This window comes from Sinohyriopsis cumingii, chromosome 6 (genome assembly GCF_028554795.1).
Source record: "Sinohyriopsis cumingii isolate HCF-2022 chromosome 6, ASM2855479v2, whole genome shotgun sequence".
Taxonomy (NCBI): domain Eukaryota; kingdom Metazoa; phylum Mollusca; class Bivalvia; order Unionida; family Unionidae; genus Sinohyriopsis; species Sinohyriopsis cumingii.
This window is the reverse complement of record NC_142966.1, coordinates 128,088,125-128,108,309: the sequence shown is the minus strand read 5'-3', so window position 1 is coordinate 128,108,309 and position 20,185 is coordinate 128,088,125. Positions and strand designations below refer to the sequence as shown.

At 34.8% G+C, this 20,185-nt stretch overlaps 2 protein-coding genes across 5 annotated transcripts in view; one reads left to right on the top strand and one right to left on the bottom strand.

The window, feature by feature from the left end:
- LOC149797925 (uncharacterized) overlaps positions 1–20,185 on the top strand; it is a 47,164-nt gene that overhangs the window by 8,217 nt on the left and 18,762 nt on the right. The gene's annotated exons all lie outside the window — the stretch shown is intronic.
- Positions 1–20,185, bottom strand: part of LOC149797926 (calcium uptake protein 3, mitochondrial-like) — a 236,337-nt gene that overhangs the window by 210,291 nt on the left and 5,861 nt on the right. For all 4 annotated transcript variants that reach the window (XM_089962976.1, XM_089962977.1, XM_089962978.1 and 1 more), the window contains exon 2: positions 8,759–8,891. In XM_089962976.1, the coding sequence (XP_089819102.1) occupies positions 8,759–8,891 (133 nt within the window). The remainder of the gene's footprint in view (positions 1–8,758; positions 8,892–20,185) is intronic.

The following is a 20,185-nucleotide window of genomic DNA, read 5'->3' as shown; positions in this document are numbered from 1 at the left end:
GAAGGGAAAGACAAATGGGTATACAAAGTGCCAACAGTATTTCTGCTACTGCCATGGTTATCTTACTTTCAAGTATATGCCCTCACCCTCAAAACAACCTATCTACACCTCCACCCCCTAAACAACCTATCAAAGTCATCACTTAAATGGCATGCATTGTGATGATAAAATGAAATATTTTCTCAAAGATTACATCACATAAGTGTGTGTTTGTGTGTGCATATATATATATATATATATATATATATATATATATATATATATATATATATATATATATATATATATACATATACATATATATATATCTTAAGTGTTAAACTGTTCAAACATGCTTATCAACTATTAACAGTGCAGGTGATATCTTGTGCTGTAATAGAACACCATTTCATACATATAAAAGAATTTACCAGTTCAATTTTAAAGCATTTCTAACAATAATAATAACCTCCAAATACATAAAGAAAAAATATCAAGTGTCAATAGTAGTTTTAGAATTTTAAAATGAGTTATACTGCAACAGGCCTAAACATGACATGGTACTGTTTTGAACAGGGTGTTTGGAATTTTTTTATTGAAAAGGAGATCTTTGCATCATAAGTACCAACTGATAATTATCACAGATCTGGATTTTATCAAACCGACACTCATAAAGGTCAAATCACTAAAATAAATATAAATCATATTCGGCCAGTGTTTCACTTCCCTTATTTTGAGCTTAGACAGACACATCCTTTAAAGGGAACAAAACCCCAGACCCGTAAATGTGATTGTAAATAACTTGGTATGTGGTAATCTGTTTATTCAATCCATCCCCACTATTTTCTTCTTTGAATCTTTTGCATTTGAAAAAAAAATATTCCATTGTTATGTATCATTGAATTAATTTTTAATTGATTTAATTGTTTGAAAGTTTTAATATCTTTTTTTTTTTAATTTCATTACATGTCAAAATAATGTAATTTTCTTTACAAGGAGTTTCAATTTTTTCAGAAAATAATTTGACATTGACTGTTCGGTTGTAAACACCTAAAGCTGACCTGGTTCCCGACCTTGATTTCAGAAATCATTGAGACAAGTAAACAAATTTTTATTTTTCTCATATTCTAAGAGTAAAATGATTGGTTTTTGTCAAGGTCATACTGGGACTATGTGCTTTTACAAGTAAATACTTCTCAAAGGTTCAGGAAAGTTGACCCTCATCCTGGAATTTGTTTTGCATTTCGAGTTACTGTATAATCATTGTTTGTAGAGATTTTTCTCAGTCTGGACTTAAAACAATTGATGTCAAGATGTTCGTTTATTTGTGACAAGTAGGGGGAAAATCATTTTAATGTTTATTCGAATTATTTAAATTCAAAAGGAATAATTCTTTTTCCTGGAAATATATGTGCGCTCATACAGAATTCTTGGACAACGATAATTATTTAAATTTTATTGGGAAATTCAAACACAGGATTTTTGTTTGTGAATAACACAGAACTGCAGACATTCCAACACCACGAAGGATACAATATACATCATCACCTTCCATCTTGGAATCTTTCGTCGGGACTCGAACTTGAATTCATTAGAATATTTCATTATTGGGACTTCTAAAATTTAATTCTTGGATTATTTTTGAATTCTTAAAACCGTAAGTTCTTATTTTTTCCATTTTTTAAAGAGTTTTTCCAGAGAAATAAATTATTTGTTAAATTTTTCAAAGCTTGTTCTTTTCACTCTTTCTTGTGGTACTGTTTATTTGAGCATAAACACGTAACACCATAAAATAAATGCCAGCACATTTTGTTCCATCCCATAGGCTGCTGGTGAAACGGGCTACAATAGTTGGGATTTTTTTCCCCACCACACTACAAAACTTTACAAATTCTTCATTAAGCAAGAAACAGATGCATGCATTACACATATAAGAATAAAAGAATTTTCCCCCGTACATATCAGACTGATTGTTTTGCTTTGTTTTTAAAACTGAAAGCCACATTTTTACTTCCAAAGTTGCAGTATGTGTATTTCTCCAATGACCAGCATTAGATGTGGCCTTATCAAAGAACAAATCTTTCTTCAGTAAAACGTGGCAACAATTTTTTTTTAAAAGTTAGTGATGGGATTATAATGAAGCTAACAATGAAGAATTAAGGTGTAAAACAGCCTATTGATTAAATTCAATCAAAATATCAAACAGACCTGGATACAGATACACAGATCCAACCAGCAGAAAATGGATAGACACAGAAAAGCAATAAAAACACAAAGGTAAGAGCGGGGGGGGGGGGGGGGGGGGCAATTTGGCCTGCTGCCAAAATTGTGTCCCTGTCTCTTTTTTTTGTAGCTACAATACTATGTTTCTCATACAAACATTTGTGACATCAAAGGGCTGACTTATCCAGGTAACTGGTGGCCACAGAATTTCATGTGATTATACCGTATACATGATACAATAGATTTCACCTCTAATATTTTTGTATCACAATCCATAGCTTTTGACTGTAAAATTTCCTGCATCCATTTTCCACAATTGTCAATTCTTTCATTATTGAGTCTGCAATTATCTCCTAACTTAATGTACTCCCCAATTTTTGAAATACGAAGTTTAAAAAAATCTGCATGAGCCATCAAAGACATTAGTTTTCAAATTAGTATTTCTTTTTATCAATGCAATTCAAATGTTTATTCATTTGATTGCGTTCTTGTTTATTTATCAAACAATGCTAATGCCAAAATAGAAGATACTCCACAACAGTACTAAAAATTGGCAAATGAACAATTTAGTCTGGAACTGTTTGGCATTCATACGGTAAATATCTTCTCAACTAATTTATAATGTCACATGCTAATCCCTTTCATTGACAAATACTGCTTATAACTTCACTTTCATGACCTTAACATGTATTGGAATAAGAATGTGTCTGCTGGACCTCCCCAAGAGTGGAGGATGAAATGGCGTAATGAAACTCAGTACTCCTCATTACCTGCAAGAATACATTATCTCTAGTTTTGTTCTGGAACCTATCGAGCTTATCAATCCTATATGAAATACGAGTTATGTATTCATTTGGGAGTACTTTCACATAAAAGCAATACAAATTGACTGTCTATGGGATGTTAATAATTAAATTTTCATTTTTAAGTGCACTTGTTCAAGACATATAATGTAGCCCCTTCCCAGCCATGAGAAAATTATGATTAAATAACAAAGCTGAATAAGGAAAATTTCCTCTCCACCAAAAGAAAAATCACAAAAAAGAAGAAGAAAAAACTTTGTCAGTGCAACTCAAGTCCATTCATGACTTGTAAAAAAATATGAAAATTATATGTACTGCAGAACTTGTCTCTAAAATACAAAATTATTCATATACTTGGCAGTCAAAGGGATCTAGTCATGAAAAATGTTATTATTCATAGCGAGATCAAAACTCTCTTCATGGGGTATGCATTTACAAAATCTTTTCAATTTGCATCTAACTGAATTATAGAAGTTAGCTGTAAAATATATTCCTATGTTTCTAGATTCTAACGTGTTTCAAGACATTCTCCCATGTCATACGGTAAAGTCTGAATAAACACTACTGCACAGAGCACATATTTCATACATAGCTGCAAATTTGTATAAACCAAAATAATTTAGCTGTAAAATTCGTTTATATCTCCCCTATCTGTTTAAGTCAAAACAAGTCCTTATGTTTTAAATATATGACTTGAGCATAAATAATTCAGCCTTAAAATAGTTTCTGGTGTACTTTTATTGATCCCATATTGTGAATGTGTATGCAAAAGATACTTCTTTGGTGTGAATTTCTACTGGAATCTCTTTGAACTTAAATGCATGATTCCTGTGCATGCAATAACTATGACCTTGAACTGCACATGCAATAACAAGATCTTGACCTGTACAAGCAATGACTATGACTTTGATAGTTGAAAGTTACCAAAGCAGAAACTACCCTCTTTTCTTACATTTTTTCAGAGTAAAAGGCAGTAAGAATATTTATTTGTCATCAGCATCAGCACAATGCTAAAGGTTTTTTCCCTGTCTCAAATTCCAGAAAAGGCATGATACTACGTTTTGCTGAACCCTCATCATCACAAAACCTGATTCACTACTCTGTACAGGTTGACCTGAGTACATGCAGCTAGTTCTACTAAAAAAATTCAAGTCAAACAGGGATAAACTTTGATCCACTATTGCATAGTGTTATTGCAGATCTGGGTCTGGTTACTGAATGCAGTTTGAGCTATTCACCATTAAACATAAGATGCAACATTTACCAAAATTTCTAAATGCAAACTAAGTTCACAATAACCAAAAACAATGCCATTAATCAAATAGATTAGAAACCCAACCTTTTCCCAGACCGATCCGGTGGCCTAGCATCCACCTTGGGTGCGGGAGGTCATTGTCACAGAATTGTATAAATGCCTTTATTCATTAAACACATATATTCAGGTTTCGTTTTTTTTGTGTGCAACGATACCCAAGTGTGATTTATGTATATTGTTTAATATTTTGAAACACTGAGTTCAGTTCATCCAATGCCGCAAGCGTGAAGTGCTTTCGATGGGAAAAACCGATTCATCTAGCACACAGACAATGTAGGGCTACATTGTCTGTGTATCAATGCCTCACCGTAGGACAAAATATTTACGTTATAGAACGTCTTGTCAGTGAGCAGTTTACTCAAGGACTTGCACATTGTCAGCACATCTTCAGCTGTAGAGCTTGCTGATCAGAGTAGACGAGGTACCAACTGTAGAGCTGACCACAGAAGTTGACCATAGCAACTGTAAAGCTGACCATAGCAGCCACTGAGCTGAATGAACAGTGTGTTGCTAGTTGAGCAGCAGGTGATCAGGCATTGCTAACCGATTGGTGGATGCTGATTGCTTGATTAACCAAGGAACTGAATGATGGTCGGTGACTACCTGTACTGCTGATTGCTTGACTGATCAGTGTGACTGGTAGCCAAGTATGCTAGTGACAGAGTGTTTTGTGTAACTCCATACATGTAATCGTTTAGCCATGGGCTAATTTTGGGGTTTGTTATACACAGTGTTTTTGGAGTGTAAAGATATTTTGTACGATATCTGTCCCATTGTTTCATTATTTTACTATTTGAGTAAAGTACCTCATTTTTCACTATTTGAGTAATTACATCATTTTACTATATGATAGTAAAGAACATCATTTTTACTATTTGAGTAAAACACATCATTCTTTTCATCGTGTGAAATTACTGTGAATCATTAACCTTTGTCCTTGTACTGTGTTTAAGGTCATTTACTTGTATTCACATTTATGTTACATAATTAGGTTCATGCGGATTGTGTTAATTTTGTTTATTTGGATCTTATACATGCACATATTAATCATAATTCTTTCTTCATTTGAGTCATTCATCAAAAACACTGTATTTGTATCACCATCAAAAGTGTTCTGTTACCGGTATAAATCTAAAATTCAACCCATTTAACTTGTTACAGTCATATCCTTCACCACTGTGTCATGCAGATATGAAGCTGTTTTTCCCCATGTGCCTGAGATTTGCTCTTTTTCTATGAACCCAAATCTCTCTTTCCCATGCCCTCAACTTTCAGACACCTATCCATTAGTCAATTTATAATGGGAGAACACTTTCTACTCCTCTGTAGAAAACCTTGGAATGACTAATTTATTTTGCAAGTAAAATTACTTAAAACAGTGAAATTCATCTGGAAAACACCCACCCCAAATTTTGCATAGCCAGTCAATCATGCCCCCAACCAGAAACATCCCATTTTGTCACAGTTTAGTCATTTATTGCAGGGCTAACCCATTTGTCAAAGTTAATTGTTATATGTCACACTGACTGTGACAAGATTGTCTCGTGTATGTGTTGCAATAACATTTTTGTTCACAAATTTGCTTTGTTACAGTTTACTGTCTGCAAATGTTTACAAAATTGATACATTTATAAACAAAATCAGTAAATCTATACAAAAACATGAATATGACTATCAGGTATGCGCAGACTACCCACTTATATATGATACATATCTACATCTCTGTTTAAAAGGACTGTTAGTAGGATTTTTATGTTATTTATTTTCTTTTACGATTTTAACATCGAAAGTTGTGTCTTCAGGATAAAGCCAGTGTTGATGAGAATTGATTGCAGTGCATGTTACACAACATTACACATATTGATTTACACAACATTACACATATTGATTTACACAACATTACACATATCGATTTACACAACATTACACATATTGATTTACACAACATTACACATATCGATTTACACAACATTACACATATTGATTTACACAACATTACACATATCGACTTGCACAACATTACACACTGATTTACACAGTATTACACATATTGATTTATTGATAATACAGATACATTTTTATTAAAGCTACCATTATTTAACTTAAAAAACATGTCTGTTGAGAAAACCTATGGTTAGAAACATTATAGTTTAAAGAAACACCATTTAAAATATTTAAGACACCATACAGACACCAAAATTTCCCATATGCATATCCACCCAGTATGTCCAGTTGCATTATCTGTTTGTTTCATCATGTACCGATAGAGGTATATAGCAGTAGGAAGCAACATCACGACACTGGAATGTTCTACCTAGATTGTCAGATATATTCAACAATGGCTCATCTTACATACTCTGTACTGAATCCTGTCGTAATAAGTGGTAAAAGATGTGCAACTGTGAAATCATCACAAGTTGAATGAGATATGACATGCACATAATAAAAGCCAACTGCTGTGGAGCGCGCGCATGTATGTGTGTGCATATGGACGTGTGTGCATGCTTTGGATTAGCATAGCGTGAATAAATTTTCAGTAATATCCTCTAGCACTGGGGCAACATAATGCAGACATGATGACATGATGTCCCACTCAGTCACATTATCCTGAGACCAGGCCAACCAGTCCTAACACTAACCTCTTAATGCTGAGCACCAAGCAAGGTAGCTGCAAGTACCATTTTTATAAGTCTTTGGTGTAACTCAGCCAGGGTTCAAACCCACTACCGCCCACATCTGAGTTGGACACTCTAACCACTTAGGCCACCGAAGCATACACTGATGAGATACAATAAATGCTCATTTCGCAAAAGGATAAGTGTTCAATCACTCACAACTCATGTAAATTAGTGCATTTGTCAAAATGGTCTTTGTGCATATGAAACTGATGTACTGGCCCCAACCACTGATTTCATTACTGATGATAACAAAAGGTCAAGGGTATCAGGCTAATAGCGACCAATTAGAAAAGGTTGCAACAATTGATTGAACAAATAAATGAATTATATTTAACAATGTTTTAATACTTATATCACTGCTGAGAAATATTCAATACACTGTGCAGTGACAACATAAACATGTGGAAATATTTGCAAGGTACTTGGCCATCATCAAATAGCAGAACTTAGAATATGATGAGAGAAAAAGCACAAATGCAAATATGATAGAGAGACTAACCAAGTACCAGTAATGACAGGCAAATGAACGCAAATGGCTCTGTGTGTGTGATTTGGTTTCTAACGTAGTTTTAACAATTTTTCAGTCATATCGCTACGATGTCTGCAGTGTGGCAGTTTATAGTGAGGTCTAGCACTGGGGCATCATGCCGCAGACATGTAGCGTAATGTCCCACCTGGTCACATTATCCTGACACCAGGCCGACCAGTCCCAACACTAACCTCTTAATGCTTTGTTAGTACCATTTTTGTAAGTCTGGTATGACTCAGCCAGGGATTGAACCCACAACCTCCCGCATCCAAGGCAGATGCTCCAACCACTAGGCCACCAGAGTGGTCAATGCAAATGGCTGAAGTGTGACCAAGGACAGGCTGTGATGTACACTTTCTACATTGAAAATTTGGAGAAATACAGAAGTGCACATGGTACTTCATCTGTTGACAGGCACAAAATCCTCCATAATTTGTCTCTGGAATCACACAATGCAAACTCATTATACAGAGATACATGAGATCACAACAGAGCAAACTGACAGCATCTTTTAACATGAGCAGCTTGAACCCAAACTTTCAGCTTTTCTTGAGAATTGTTGGTGAAATACAGTTGCTACTGTTCTGACCCTATGGTACTGAATAAGAAATGCTGAATTGGAAATTGAATAGACTTTTGTTTGATATTAGACAAGATCAGTTAAATTTTGGCATGATCAGTGAAATTTAGGCAAGATCAGTGTTGTGATTTGTTGTTATTTGGATTTTTAATGTATCTTTAACAATTTTTCAGTCATATTGCTACAATGCGGCAGTTTATAGTGATTTCTAGCACTGGGGCATCATGCCGCAGACATGTAGCATGATGTCCCACCCAGTCACATTATCCTGACACCAGGCCGACCAGTCCTAACACTAACCTCTTAATGCTGAGCACCAAGCAAGGCAGCTGTTAGTACCATTTTTGTAAGTCTTTGGTATCACTCGGCCAGGGATTGAACCCATGACCTCACGCATCACAAGGCCACCGGAGCGGTCGCATGATCAGTGAAATTTAGGCAGAATCAGTCAAATTTAGGCAAGATGAGTGAAACTGTGCAGGATCAATAAAAACTTTATTTTCGTGATCCTGTGGGTTATTGAAAACTTATCCTTATTTTGAGGCCTGAACTTGTCTTAGCAGGACTCAGACCCAAGCCATGGACTGTGCACCAAGCAAGCTAATCGGAGCCACTGTTGCTCCACTGAGTCATGATTGAAATTTCTCTTACATCTTGGGGTCTCCTCTGTAACAGACTCAAGAAAGTCTTGTGGTGTCATATAAACGATTCCTTGATATTCCACGGAGGCAAACTGCTGGAAACGCTGTTCTCGATATGTCAGCTTCCTCTCTTCATTTTGTCTCTGAAAAAAAACAGGCAGGCTATTAAGCTGTTTATTTATGATAACATTTTCTTCTAGGCATGTCTGGAAAAACTGATTTTTGCAGATTGTAATATTTAAATGTGACTGAATTATTTAAAACCTTGCAAATCAAGCACTTTTGCTTCATACAATTTACATGATTTGCTCATGGCAAATACACATACAAATCACTGCTTATGCTTCACATAATAATACACATTGTTTATATTATTTCAGAGCTGTAATGCTGATGCAGCTCTATTGTTTGACAGTTCTTTTGTTCTGACTAAATCAAGTCAACTTCTGCTATGAGACTGAATAAAGCTAACGTCTTTGAAAATGTCAATTTTCTCCTATGATAACCTAATGGGAGGAGGGGTTATGTTTGTGGTGGTTATGTCATTCTGGAAAGTGCTTTCCTAAATAAAATTAAGCTGCATTTTACAAAAGTGGGGAAGAGGCTTTACAGCAATCATGGGGTAATCATAGCTACATGGGCATAGTTGACATACGGATCATATTTACATTTTTTTTTTTTCAAGCTTTACCTTTTCTTGGCACTATTTAATATCTGTTATACTGGGGCACTGTTAAATGCTTCCACGCACATACGCACATGTGTAAATACATGCATCTTGAAACTTCTACCATCAGGTCCTCAAATACCCATTTCCTGTTTGTCTACAGAAGTTACACATCTTTCACCCTGGCACCTTAGTGTCCAGATGCAGTTATACCATCAGAAAAGATCAAATCTGATATTATGGCAAGTATAACATGCAGATAGTGGGCAAGTTAAATTATAAATGTCCATGTAAAACTTGGAAATTCACTTGCCTATGTGCATGGAAGCCTTTGAAAAAATTTATAAGACCAGTTCTGTGCTAGAGTGAATTGCATAGCTGTGACTGGTGGTAAGTGGTTTGTTGGATCTACAACCAGGAAGTGAAAATCAGGCAGTTACCAAGGCATTCATAACAACCAGCTGTATAATTTGTATGATTCCCCAACCCCACATTTATTTCCAGTAGGAAAGTAGAAAAACAATATATAGCAATTTTTTTTTAAACTTCCACTTCCATCTTTTTCTGAGCTACAGATTCATCTTCACTAATACCATATAAAACACATAAAAACTGCTGAATAGATGCTATCGGACCCATTTATTTTAGCAAGTCATTTCTGTCACTGCTTTACAAGGAGAATGAAGTGCCTTTTTAATGTACATTGTCTCCTGTTGAAACACAGCCAAAATTCCACCCCACCTTCCAGACTAAGTCTATACTTCAACCTGTCATTATCATTTTTTCTGTGCCTATGCTCCGGTCTCTGCTCTTAACTTGCATAAAAAGCAGACACCCCCTACATTTTCACTTGATACCCTCTCTGTGCCTTGGAAGCTCTTTGATCAACAAATCCAATCACTCCTAAAATTAATGTACAGCAATGGCTATGAAATTTTTTTATATTACATACTGTGCATACTGAAAAGGCACCTAGTATCAGTACAATGGCACTGCACCTATTTTTTCCAAGAAATCAAGTAAGTTAAATTGACAAATTGCCAAGCCACCTGCCTACCACACCTGTCAGTTACTTGTTGCCTATAAACATTCCATGGGACCAATGACCGATTTTACTACAGGCATTTTTTGTGAATCATTATGTAACTGCATCTGTACAGTTTAATTCTGTCATTAAACCCTAGGTCAGCATGGCAACATATCAACTGCATGTGGTTTCTCTCTCTTCCAATATGTCCTCACTTTTTTCATGTCTTTCAGAAAACAAATCAACGAGAAAAATCTGAATGAATACTGCTGCAAAAATCCATTAAAACAACTTCATCTTCCATCATATTCCATATCTGAAGATGAAGGAACAAAGAAAGCATTTGATTACTTATGCATCATAATAGGCAATCACTCTTCAAGATAATGGAAGAGCATTTTCGCTGGTTGATCATGCAGCTATTTCCTTTAAAAATGTCAGCCATAGTCAATTAGGTCTCACTGGATAGTTTCCTATTTTGACACCTCCCTAATTTTTAAGGTAGAAGGCATGAACCTAATCATCATAAGCCTAATATTTATAAATTCACACAGAAGCTTATTCTGTAATGTGGTTTAGATTTACTTTGAGTTAGGCTTAAAAATGGGTTGGCTTAATGTTTGATGGCTGGCTGCCTGTCACAGTTAGACTAGCACTGCAGATTAAATGCCTAACTTGGCCTGCAAATGAACAGCTGACTTGGCTTACATATTTAAGTATTTACCTATGTCTGCTACAGAGGTAAATATCTAAAAATCAAGATGGTTGAGAGGGTGATGGAAAGTAGGATAATTTGTTATAGTACCAGTGAACTTTATTCATGCATAAGGCACATACTGATCCTTTTAGCTGCCTTATCGCAGGAAAATATTTGTTGTTGTTGTAGTAGGGTTTAACGCCATTTTTCAGCACACAATAAGCCATACATGGCAGCCAGTATTAATGGTGGAGGAAGAACCCGGAAAATCCCCGGAAAGAACCAACGACCCACGAGAAGCTACTGGCAAGCTTTCTCACATACCCACATTAGCTGAATCCGAGACTCGGACCCCTGGAAAATATTTGAAATAGCTCTTTGCTGTCAGAAATGAATGTAAAAAAAGAGGGGTTGGTGGCAGTGTTAGTTCACTATAAAAGTCACCAGTTGCATTATGAATTAACCTGATTGCTGCAATCAAAATCTCACATGCATGCTTTCTACAAAAAGCATTAATTTGTTGTGTGAAATTATTCTCATTTTTCTGCAATAGATCATTGTCGGGTGACTTTAACTGGATAATGGAAGAGCATTTTTGGTGCTTGATCATGCAGCTATTTCCTTTAAAAATTTCAGCATCAAACCTTAGATGTGGGGCCCTGAGTGGCCGAGTGGTCTAAAGCACTCTCCGTTACGGATCACTGCCATCTCACCTGTCTGCGTGGGTTTGAATCTAGGATTAAGCCTATGTGGATATGTGAGAAAGCTTGCCAGTAGCTTCTCGTGGGTCAGTGGTTCTTCCCAGGGTTTTCCCCAAGTTCTTCCTCCACCATTAAAATACTGGCCGCCATGCATAGCCTATCGTATGCTAAAAAATGGCGTTAAACCCCACAACAACAACAACAACCCTTAGATGTGGTATTTTACAAGAGGATCTATAATGATGTGTGCATTTCATACACTTTCTAGGCTTCTGTGTCACCTTCCAATTCCATGTACAATATAATGTACCTGCCATGGTCAATTAGCTTATACCAGGAGTGTCCAACCTTTCTTGACTGAGGGCCAAAATAGATAACATGCTTCAGGTCAAAGGCCACATGTGCAAATGCATATTTCAAAAGAGCTGCCTATATGACCCAGGCCACACAATGTAAAAGACTGGACTGTGTGTGGCCCATTGGTTTAACTTGCCTGCTTTATGTAACAAACTTCACCTGTAACAACGAAAAATCAGCTCAGGAACAGCTAATCTGGTCTTCCATTACTAACTCATAATCTATTTATATTCTCATCACAATAAAGTTAATCACAACCAACCCACCATCAAATCCACACCTCCATTACCAAGATTATGTTGAGAAGTGAAAACATAATGTCTATGAATTTACTGACTAGTGTGTACTTTTTCATCATCAACGTTTATTGACATTATGTCAACAACTTAATTTTACCTGATAATAATAATAATAATAATAATAATAATCATCATCATTGTAAAGGAAGGAAACATTTAGCACATGTTCATCTGCATGAACTCAAAGTAAAATTTAAGAAACATGTACAGTATGTAAAGAATAATAGAACATAAACAAACCAATGTCCTGAACATTTTACTGCCAATCAAGTACATACACAGACAAGAATGTACATGAAATATAAATTAGATAAATAAATGATGAAAATCTGTTGTAGCAGTTATTATGTAAGTTAATGAGGCACAGTTTACATTATATTGTTTTCCTCTTTTTTATGTCAGTGAGTGTTAGCACCATGGCAGACAGATTTTACTTTCATTTTAGAATAGGGGTAACTTGACTGAATTTGCTTTCATTTTAGTGAATGACCTTGATTGTTATTATATGCCTTCTTTGCTGAACTGCCTACTGTAGCCTCCTTTCATTATATATATATATATATATATATATATATATATATATATATATATATATATATATATATATATATATATATAAGTACCTTGTTAATAATGGTCTATAGATACTGCTAAAATAACAAAGAGTATACAATTTTAACACATTAACCCCTAGCGATGACTTTACGGGGAAGGAGGTAGTAGCCTACTGCCAAGCTCTGTAGCGTCATGGTCATGATTGATACACTAAAGTGGGTAGTATTATAGAAAGGCAGACAGATGTAGTTCTACAATGATACCAAATAATCTGGAATATCTAGTTGCACTACAAAATACTGATAGAAAAACCTCATTTTTTGGACCCGACTCTTTTTAAACCCAAAATTCGCCCGTGGTCGTAGTTCAATTTTGTGTCTGGATTTTAGACTTTTTGGTCTCAGATCTAAGGCAAACCGGTATGAACTGCAAAAAGACAGATGAGCCTTTGCAAAAAGTAGGATAAGATGGGCATTTGGAATAAAGAGTGATCTCCATACAAAAATAATGGCTCTGTCTTGCAAAAAAAAAAAAAAAAAAGAATAAATCCAACTTTTACCCTTCTGCTCATGCGCAAGTCAAATAGCCAACGAAAAACAATGTTTCCAACACAACTATACAGTATGTTATTGAAAGATGACCGGGGATTTGGTGTTTTCGAGTCTATTCAGAAATAGCTTTCTAAATGTGTTTCCTGCTCGATTTTCAGGCAAAAATAACAAAAAGCTCCAGGGGTTAATGTGTCAAAAAATTATTTATTTGCTCATTACAAGTCCTGTCCTAAAGCAAACTGCAAATGCACCAGCAGATCAGGGTTCATGTTGTTTTTTCTACTGATTGCTCCAAAGAATCAGCATGGATCAATATCCGCTAAACATCTTTTCCTGACATACGAATATTAAGAAGGATGTTATATAAAATGGTCTTTAAATGCTGTAACAATATGTGTGGCTGCAGTGTAAAACTTTTTTAAAATTACCATATATACACACTTATAGGTCATGTCCAACAGCAAACAACTTATACCCAGATATAACAAGGTTGCAGATTTGGATGATCTATGCAGTTTGAAGTTGGATCTTGTACGAAACGTTGGATCAAACTTCAAACTTTATAGATCATCCAAATCTGCTGTCTCACAATACATTTTAGATCAGGAACTATGTTGCTTGATGTTGGGCCTGACCTATAAGCATATACATATGGTAATTTTTTTAAAATTGTACAAAAGTATATTTATTAAGGAAATGTCCTAGGATCAAGGAAATGTCATATGAACTTTGAATTCACTTTATTGACAAGTTGCAGATACAATGATATGCTTAATGTTTGAAGATGAGCAAGAAATAGCTGTACATAAATGGATACATTCAAACTGCAGAACCAACTGAAACTTAAAACACTTTGTTTTCACATGAAGAAAATTATTCATCTGTACATACTCTGAACAAATGAAGCAGCTGATTTATATATTTGTTGATATTAGAGCACTCATTTAGAAATCTGATATACTGAGCTTCACTCCATACAAATCTAACTGCTCAACAATTCCTATGCCAAAAAAGTTTTTCATTTCTATTTTACATATTTATAACAGGCAAATTAAGATTCACATGGTTTTATTTCTTCCATACACCCTCTGGACACAGAATTACAATCAACTATAAGACCATATGGTCTTGCTAATAAGTTGAGTAAAACAAGCAACTAAATTCCTGATATGCCATTGCATAATATGCTATCAGATCTGGTTCTGTGCAGTTTTGTTGAGAGTAATTAACAAAACAAAAAACAGAGACCCTGATCTGCAGGTGTTGATGCAATGGCAGAGCAAGATCTTTATTATCTGTAGTTTGACTTGACTTATGAGCAAACATATACGGTAAATATTCATACATTCTTTCAAAAAAGTATGTTTCATTATCTATTTAAAAACTAGGTGTCAATTAGAGGTCTGTATACCTTTTATTTCAAATTTTAGTCCCATATTTGTGATATCTTCTCTTCCCAACAAGAAAAATATGAAAAATTAACATATTTACCTCTTAACATAAAGTTAATCTCAAAATTCTCAAAATAATAAATGCTTCTGCTGCATTATTATAATTTATCCTGCAAAATAATGCCAAATGTAATTCATATTTTCAAAAATTATTTTAAAATAGTAAAATATGTGTTGGCCAAAAAAATCATAATTAATATTTACCGTAAAAACAAGAATAATGCTGATGCTTTAAAAAAAAGTACCAAGAGAGGACAAGAATGAAATTGCAAATAAAATCTGTAAATGTGCTTTCCATCCACAAAATCAATTAAATTCAAGGATTGTTCTCAAGTTTGATGGTTATAACTGAAAAACAACTTCAAAATCTGTTAATAATGAACAGAAAGCAAATAATTCTCTGTGTGTGTGTGTTTGTGATTTGGATTTTTAATGTAGCTTTAACAGTTTTTCAGTCATATCACTACAATATCTGCAGCTTGGCAGTTTATAGTGATGTCTAGCACTGAGACATCATGCTGCAAACATGATGCATGATGTCCCACCCAGTCATATTATCCTGACACCAGGCCAACCAACCCTTCTGGTGTTCAAACCCGCAACCTCCCGCATCCAATGCAGATGTTCTAACCACTAGGCCACCAGAGCAGTCAACTAATTCTGTATAATGCCATGTCTCACCTGCATCGCAGGTACATATACCCCAACTTACTTTAGCAATTTACCTTGTATGGATGCTGACTCTAAGAAAGGCAAAAACATGCAGCAATGTCCACAAATAGGTGCACCAAAAATAAAAATATGGAGAATTAAAAGCATATGTATTTCACTACCTACATCTAGCTTCTGCCTTGTGTAATTTTGAATTTGAACACACTAATCAAATTTCATAAATATATCATATGTAAGTATACAAGATCTCTGTGACATGAGTTTACTGATAATATTATTCTCCATCAAGAAAATACCATTTAGTAATAACATGATATGATTGCTAGCAATCACTTGGAATTTTGTATGCATAAAACAATGTTGTGAAATGCATATGGTATGCATAAAACAATGTAGTGAAATGCATTTGCACATAATGAGTTTCTGGTGTACTTATGAAAGTAATTACGATCAGTGGTTATATCTAACAAAAATGTTTAAAAACTCTCTTGATCACATACTGCCCCTAAATTTCGCTGCTAACAATCAAAATAAAAATTAATTAAAAAAATTAGGCTTTTAAGTTGCCCTCCTCACCCAATTTCACCTCTCAACCCTATAAAATGTGAGATATATACACACTATCAAATCTATTTCTGACTTGATATGTATGTCCAAGGAGAAGATAAAATACATCAAGTACAGCAAATTATTATTTTCTTTTTATATCTTGAACAATTCAGTCTATCACGATCACCTCCTTAACTATATATGCACTAGAAAAGGGACATCAAATCATCGATAACAATATATTCTTCTTGGGTACGCTGTTAACTTTCCATCATGCATACCAAGTAGGCCATTCTTCTATTATAATATTCATTTCCCTGCATTATGCTAACAAAGTCAGGTATTGTCAAAGACAGTCCTTTTGACATCGAGTATGCTGGGTAAACCATTCTCTTAATTTTAGGCACTATTTTCATATAAGACCAACTAGTCAGAATTTGTTGATTTTGGTGATAAATATGTTTTTTTTTAATAGTAAACACAGGTCTGTCTGAGAAAATTAGCAACAGTCTTCATACGTCAGAATATTATCTATACAGTCAGCATAATGTATCAATGCACCAAATAAATGCTCAGACGTGGTCTAGGTTGCATTACACAACAAAGCACAATTTCATGATAATGTTTCAGTGTTTTCTTTTACAAGTAAAGGATTCTGGTTCGCTTTTCATTTTGCTTGTTAAACAATGAAACAAGTACTGCCATTGGTGAAAAATCTAAGATCAGCCTGTTTTTAATACAAGTAGAACATTCCTAAGTTTATTTTCCAAATTTTTTTCTTTTTCATCAGCTTAAAAATAAGGTTACATGTCTCCATTCTTTTATTATTTAAAACTATTACAAATTTGGAATATATGGCACACAGAAAATTGAAGGGTTTCATTATCTGGCTCAATTATGGTACATAGTATGCACTATACATGGTTTAAATAAAAAATTACCAGACCTTAATCTTTTGATATTACAAAGTGCATGTTGTTGTTGTTGTCACCATTTCTCAGGACAAGGTAGGCTGTACATGGCAGCCAGTACAACCAGTGGAGGAAGAACACAGGAAAACCCCAATAAAAATGTTGACCCACAGGAAGCAACTGGCCACTTTGTCACATACCCACATTGGCTGAGCCAGAGACTCAAACCCACACAGACAGGCAGTGATCAGTAAATATAAACGCTTTTGACTACTTGGCCACTCAGGACACCTTCCAAGTGATATAAACTTGCAGAAAGTACAAAAGCAAAAGGAGATTGCTATGAGAAAACAATCTGATTATATAGTATACAAATAGAGAACTATTTTGTAACTGTGCTGAATTTCAGGTAAAGAGTGCCTCTCTCAAGAAAGAATTTTTAGTTCTCAAAATCATGATGCTGACATGGACACCACCCTGAAAAAAAAGCCTTTATAGTACCCTGATCATATACAAGAATGCCAAAATAATATGCACATAAGTCTCTCATTTGATCCTATCCAAAAGATCTCAATGAAATACGCTTAAAAACCATGTCTGATTACAATCTGTTCAGTAATGAAGCCTCGTGGTCATAACCTCAGCCAATCACATGAAAGAATGCCTCATTAATATGCACATATGCTGCTCACAATCAAACTCATCCAAGATCTCAATGACATAAGCTTATTCACCAAGCTTGATGACAATCTGCTCAAAAATAAAGCCTATAGCCTTCCATGTCAAGTTACACTGATGGACAAAGATAATGGACACTGGACCATACCACTTGGGTGATTTGGCCTATGGCTAGATGAGATTAAAGACTAAGCAACTGCAATGGCTCCACATCATAACTATCCATACCCTCCACTCCATATTCTAACCCAACTACCACTCATTACTATCATACAACACCACCCCACTTCACCCCCACCTCCAACAGTGAATCAGTGGTCCTAATGTAAAATCCATTACAATGTGATGTTCTCTCCCTGCTAAGACTGCATATATACAATTTAGTTACAAAATACTCAGGCATGTCATTCTAACTGTAACTTCTATAATTCTAACATCTGACCCCTTCACCCCTCCCCATGAAATTTTCCTTTTATTTGATATAAAATTCAAACTTTGTTCAGCTGTAGCCAGATTTCAAAATTCCATGACACCCTTTCAGAAAACCTTGGAACATTCCTAATGTCCTACATTTGTTACTGATAAAATTATGTTGTTCTGAATAATAATAAAAAAAATTGTTGGTAATTTTACATGGTTGTAAACCATTAATAAATCTGACCGAAATCCTGAATGTCCTGGTTACACTTGTTTACATACATTATTTATCTCCACTGCTAAACATCAGCAAGCCTATCCAACACCCGATTAAACACAATCTACATGCATTAATTTTAGAAACAGACCAAAGGTACACAGTGAGCTGACATTCTTGGCTTTTGATCGAGGTAAAGGTGATATGGAGTTGTTTTATGAATGAAAGAAGTAAGCAGTGATCAGGTGCTCAAGTCCATGTATGAACGAATAAAATTCTTTAGTAAGATGTCCTATCACATGAATGAAATGCATGGTTTTTCTTTTATTTATTTGAGTCAAGGAGATTCTGTCCATGACAGAAAGAAAATTTGCCAGGTAAGTTTTTGTATAAAATTTTATTTAAACTTTGCAGAATAATGCTATCTGTTGTACTTTGCAGAATAATGCTATCTGTTGTATTTACTCCTCCCATGTATGAACTAGATACTGTCAATTGTCAGAAAAGACCTTTCAAGAAATCTTTGGATTTTTTAAAGCACAATGATGACTCTGTAGTATCCATATAATAATTCTTTCAAAGAATCACTCTGAACCTTTCCTAGTCAAAATATTTGCACTGATATACAGAAAAATAAATTCAACATTGGTCAATCACAATAATGTACAACATTGTTCCAATTGTTTCAATAACTTGTTTAATCCTGCCAGCTCAGGTGAATTTCATTCAGTCTTTTCCCTGCAAACCTAAACTTCAATGTCTTTGTGTGTATCTTATTTTAGGACAGTATTCTAAACAGAAACACGTGAAACTTGCTTTAAATCAATGTATTTTTTTAAGGAACAAATTTAATATTGTTAATAGCAAGTAGCCCAAGTTCCACTTTCAATTCAGGTCAAAATTTGAATAAAATTTAATGCATGTAAAAATAAAATGCAACTCAATGAAGCTCTCTCTTAGCAGGGTCCACACTGGTGGGTTATGCAAACGAAATAGTCATCCAAGTTTCTGTCATTTTGACTATATGTGCAGAGACAGCAGAACTGACTTCACATTTTTCAAGAGGACATATTCACTCACTCCCTTTTTTTGGAACTGAATGCTTTTGTATTCCGAGTAAAATATCAAGTGTTGTTATGACTTTGTTTTTGTTTTGAGACCAATGGAAAATCAGAACATTATTTTAATGCTTCCCCTCGATTATTTAATGATTATGCACCAAGGTCAGCAGTTAGATTTCAATTTACAACATTCCCATCAAAAGTTTACACATGAATCATGGCAAAGTGTGTGAAAATCCATGCAGTTCTCGGTGAATCCAGAACAAATTATTACTCTCTGAAGGTTGATAGGCTGCATTCTAGTAAAGACAAACAAGTTTTCTTCTTATTTCACCTTGTAAAGGTAATAAAAGTGGACCTGTACTTCTGTACCTGTCACCCACTGTCATAACCTATTTTCAACATTAATGTCTTCTGCAAAAGAAAAGAGTTGTATAACAGGGTTCTCAAGCCTGCCAAAGTCCATGTAAAAGTACACACATAAAAACTCATGATTTAAGTATTTTTATCAGCAAAACTCTATTTTTTAAATCCATTTATACAGAGCGATTATCAATCATGTAGTATGTGTGCTTTCAAATGAAGTTCAAGCAATTATAATAGAATTAAATGAAGCTGCATAAGGTA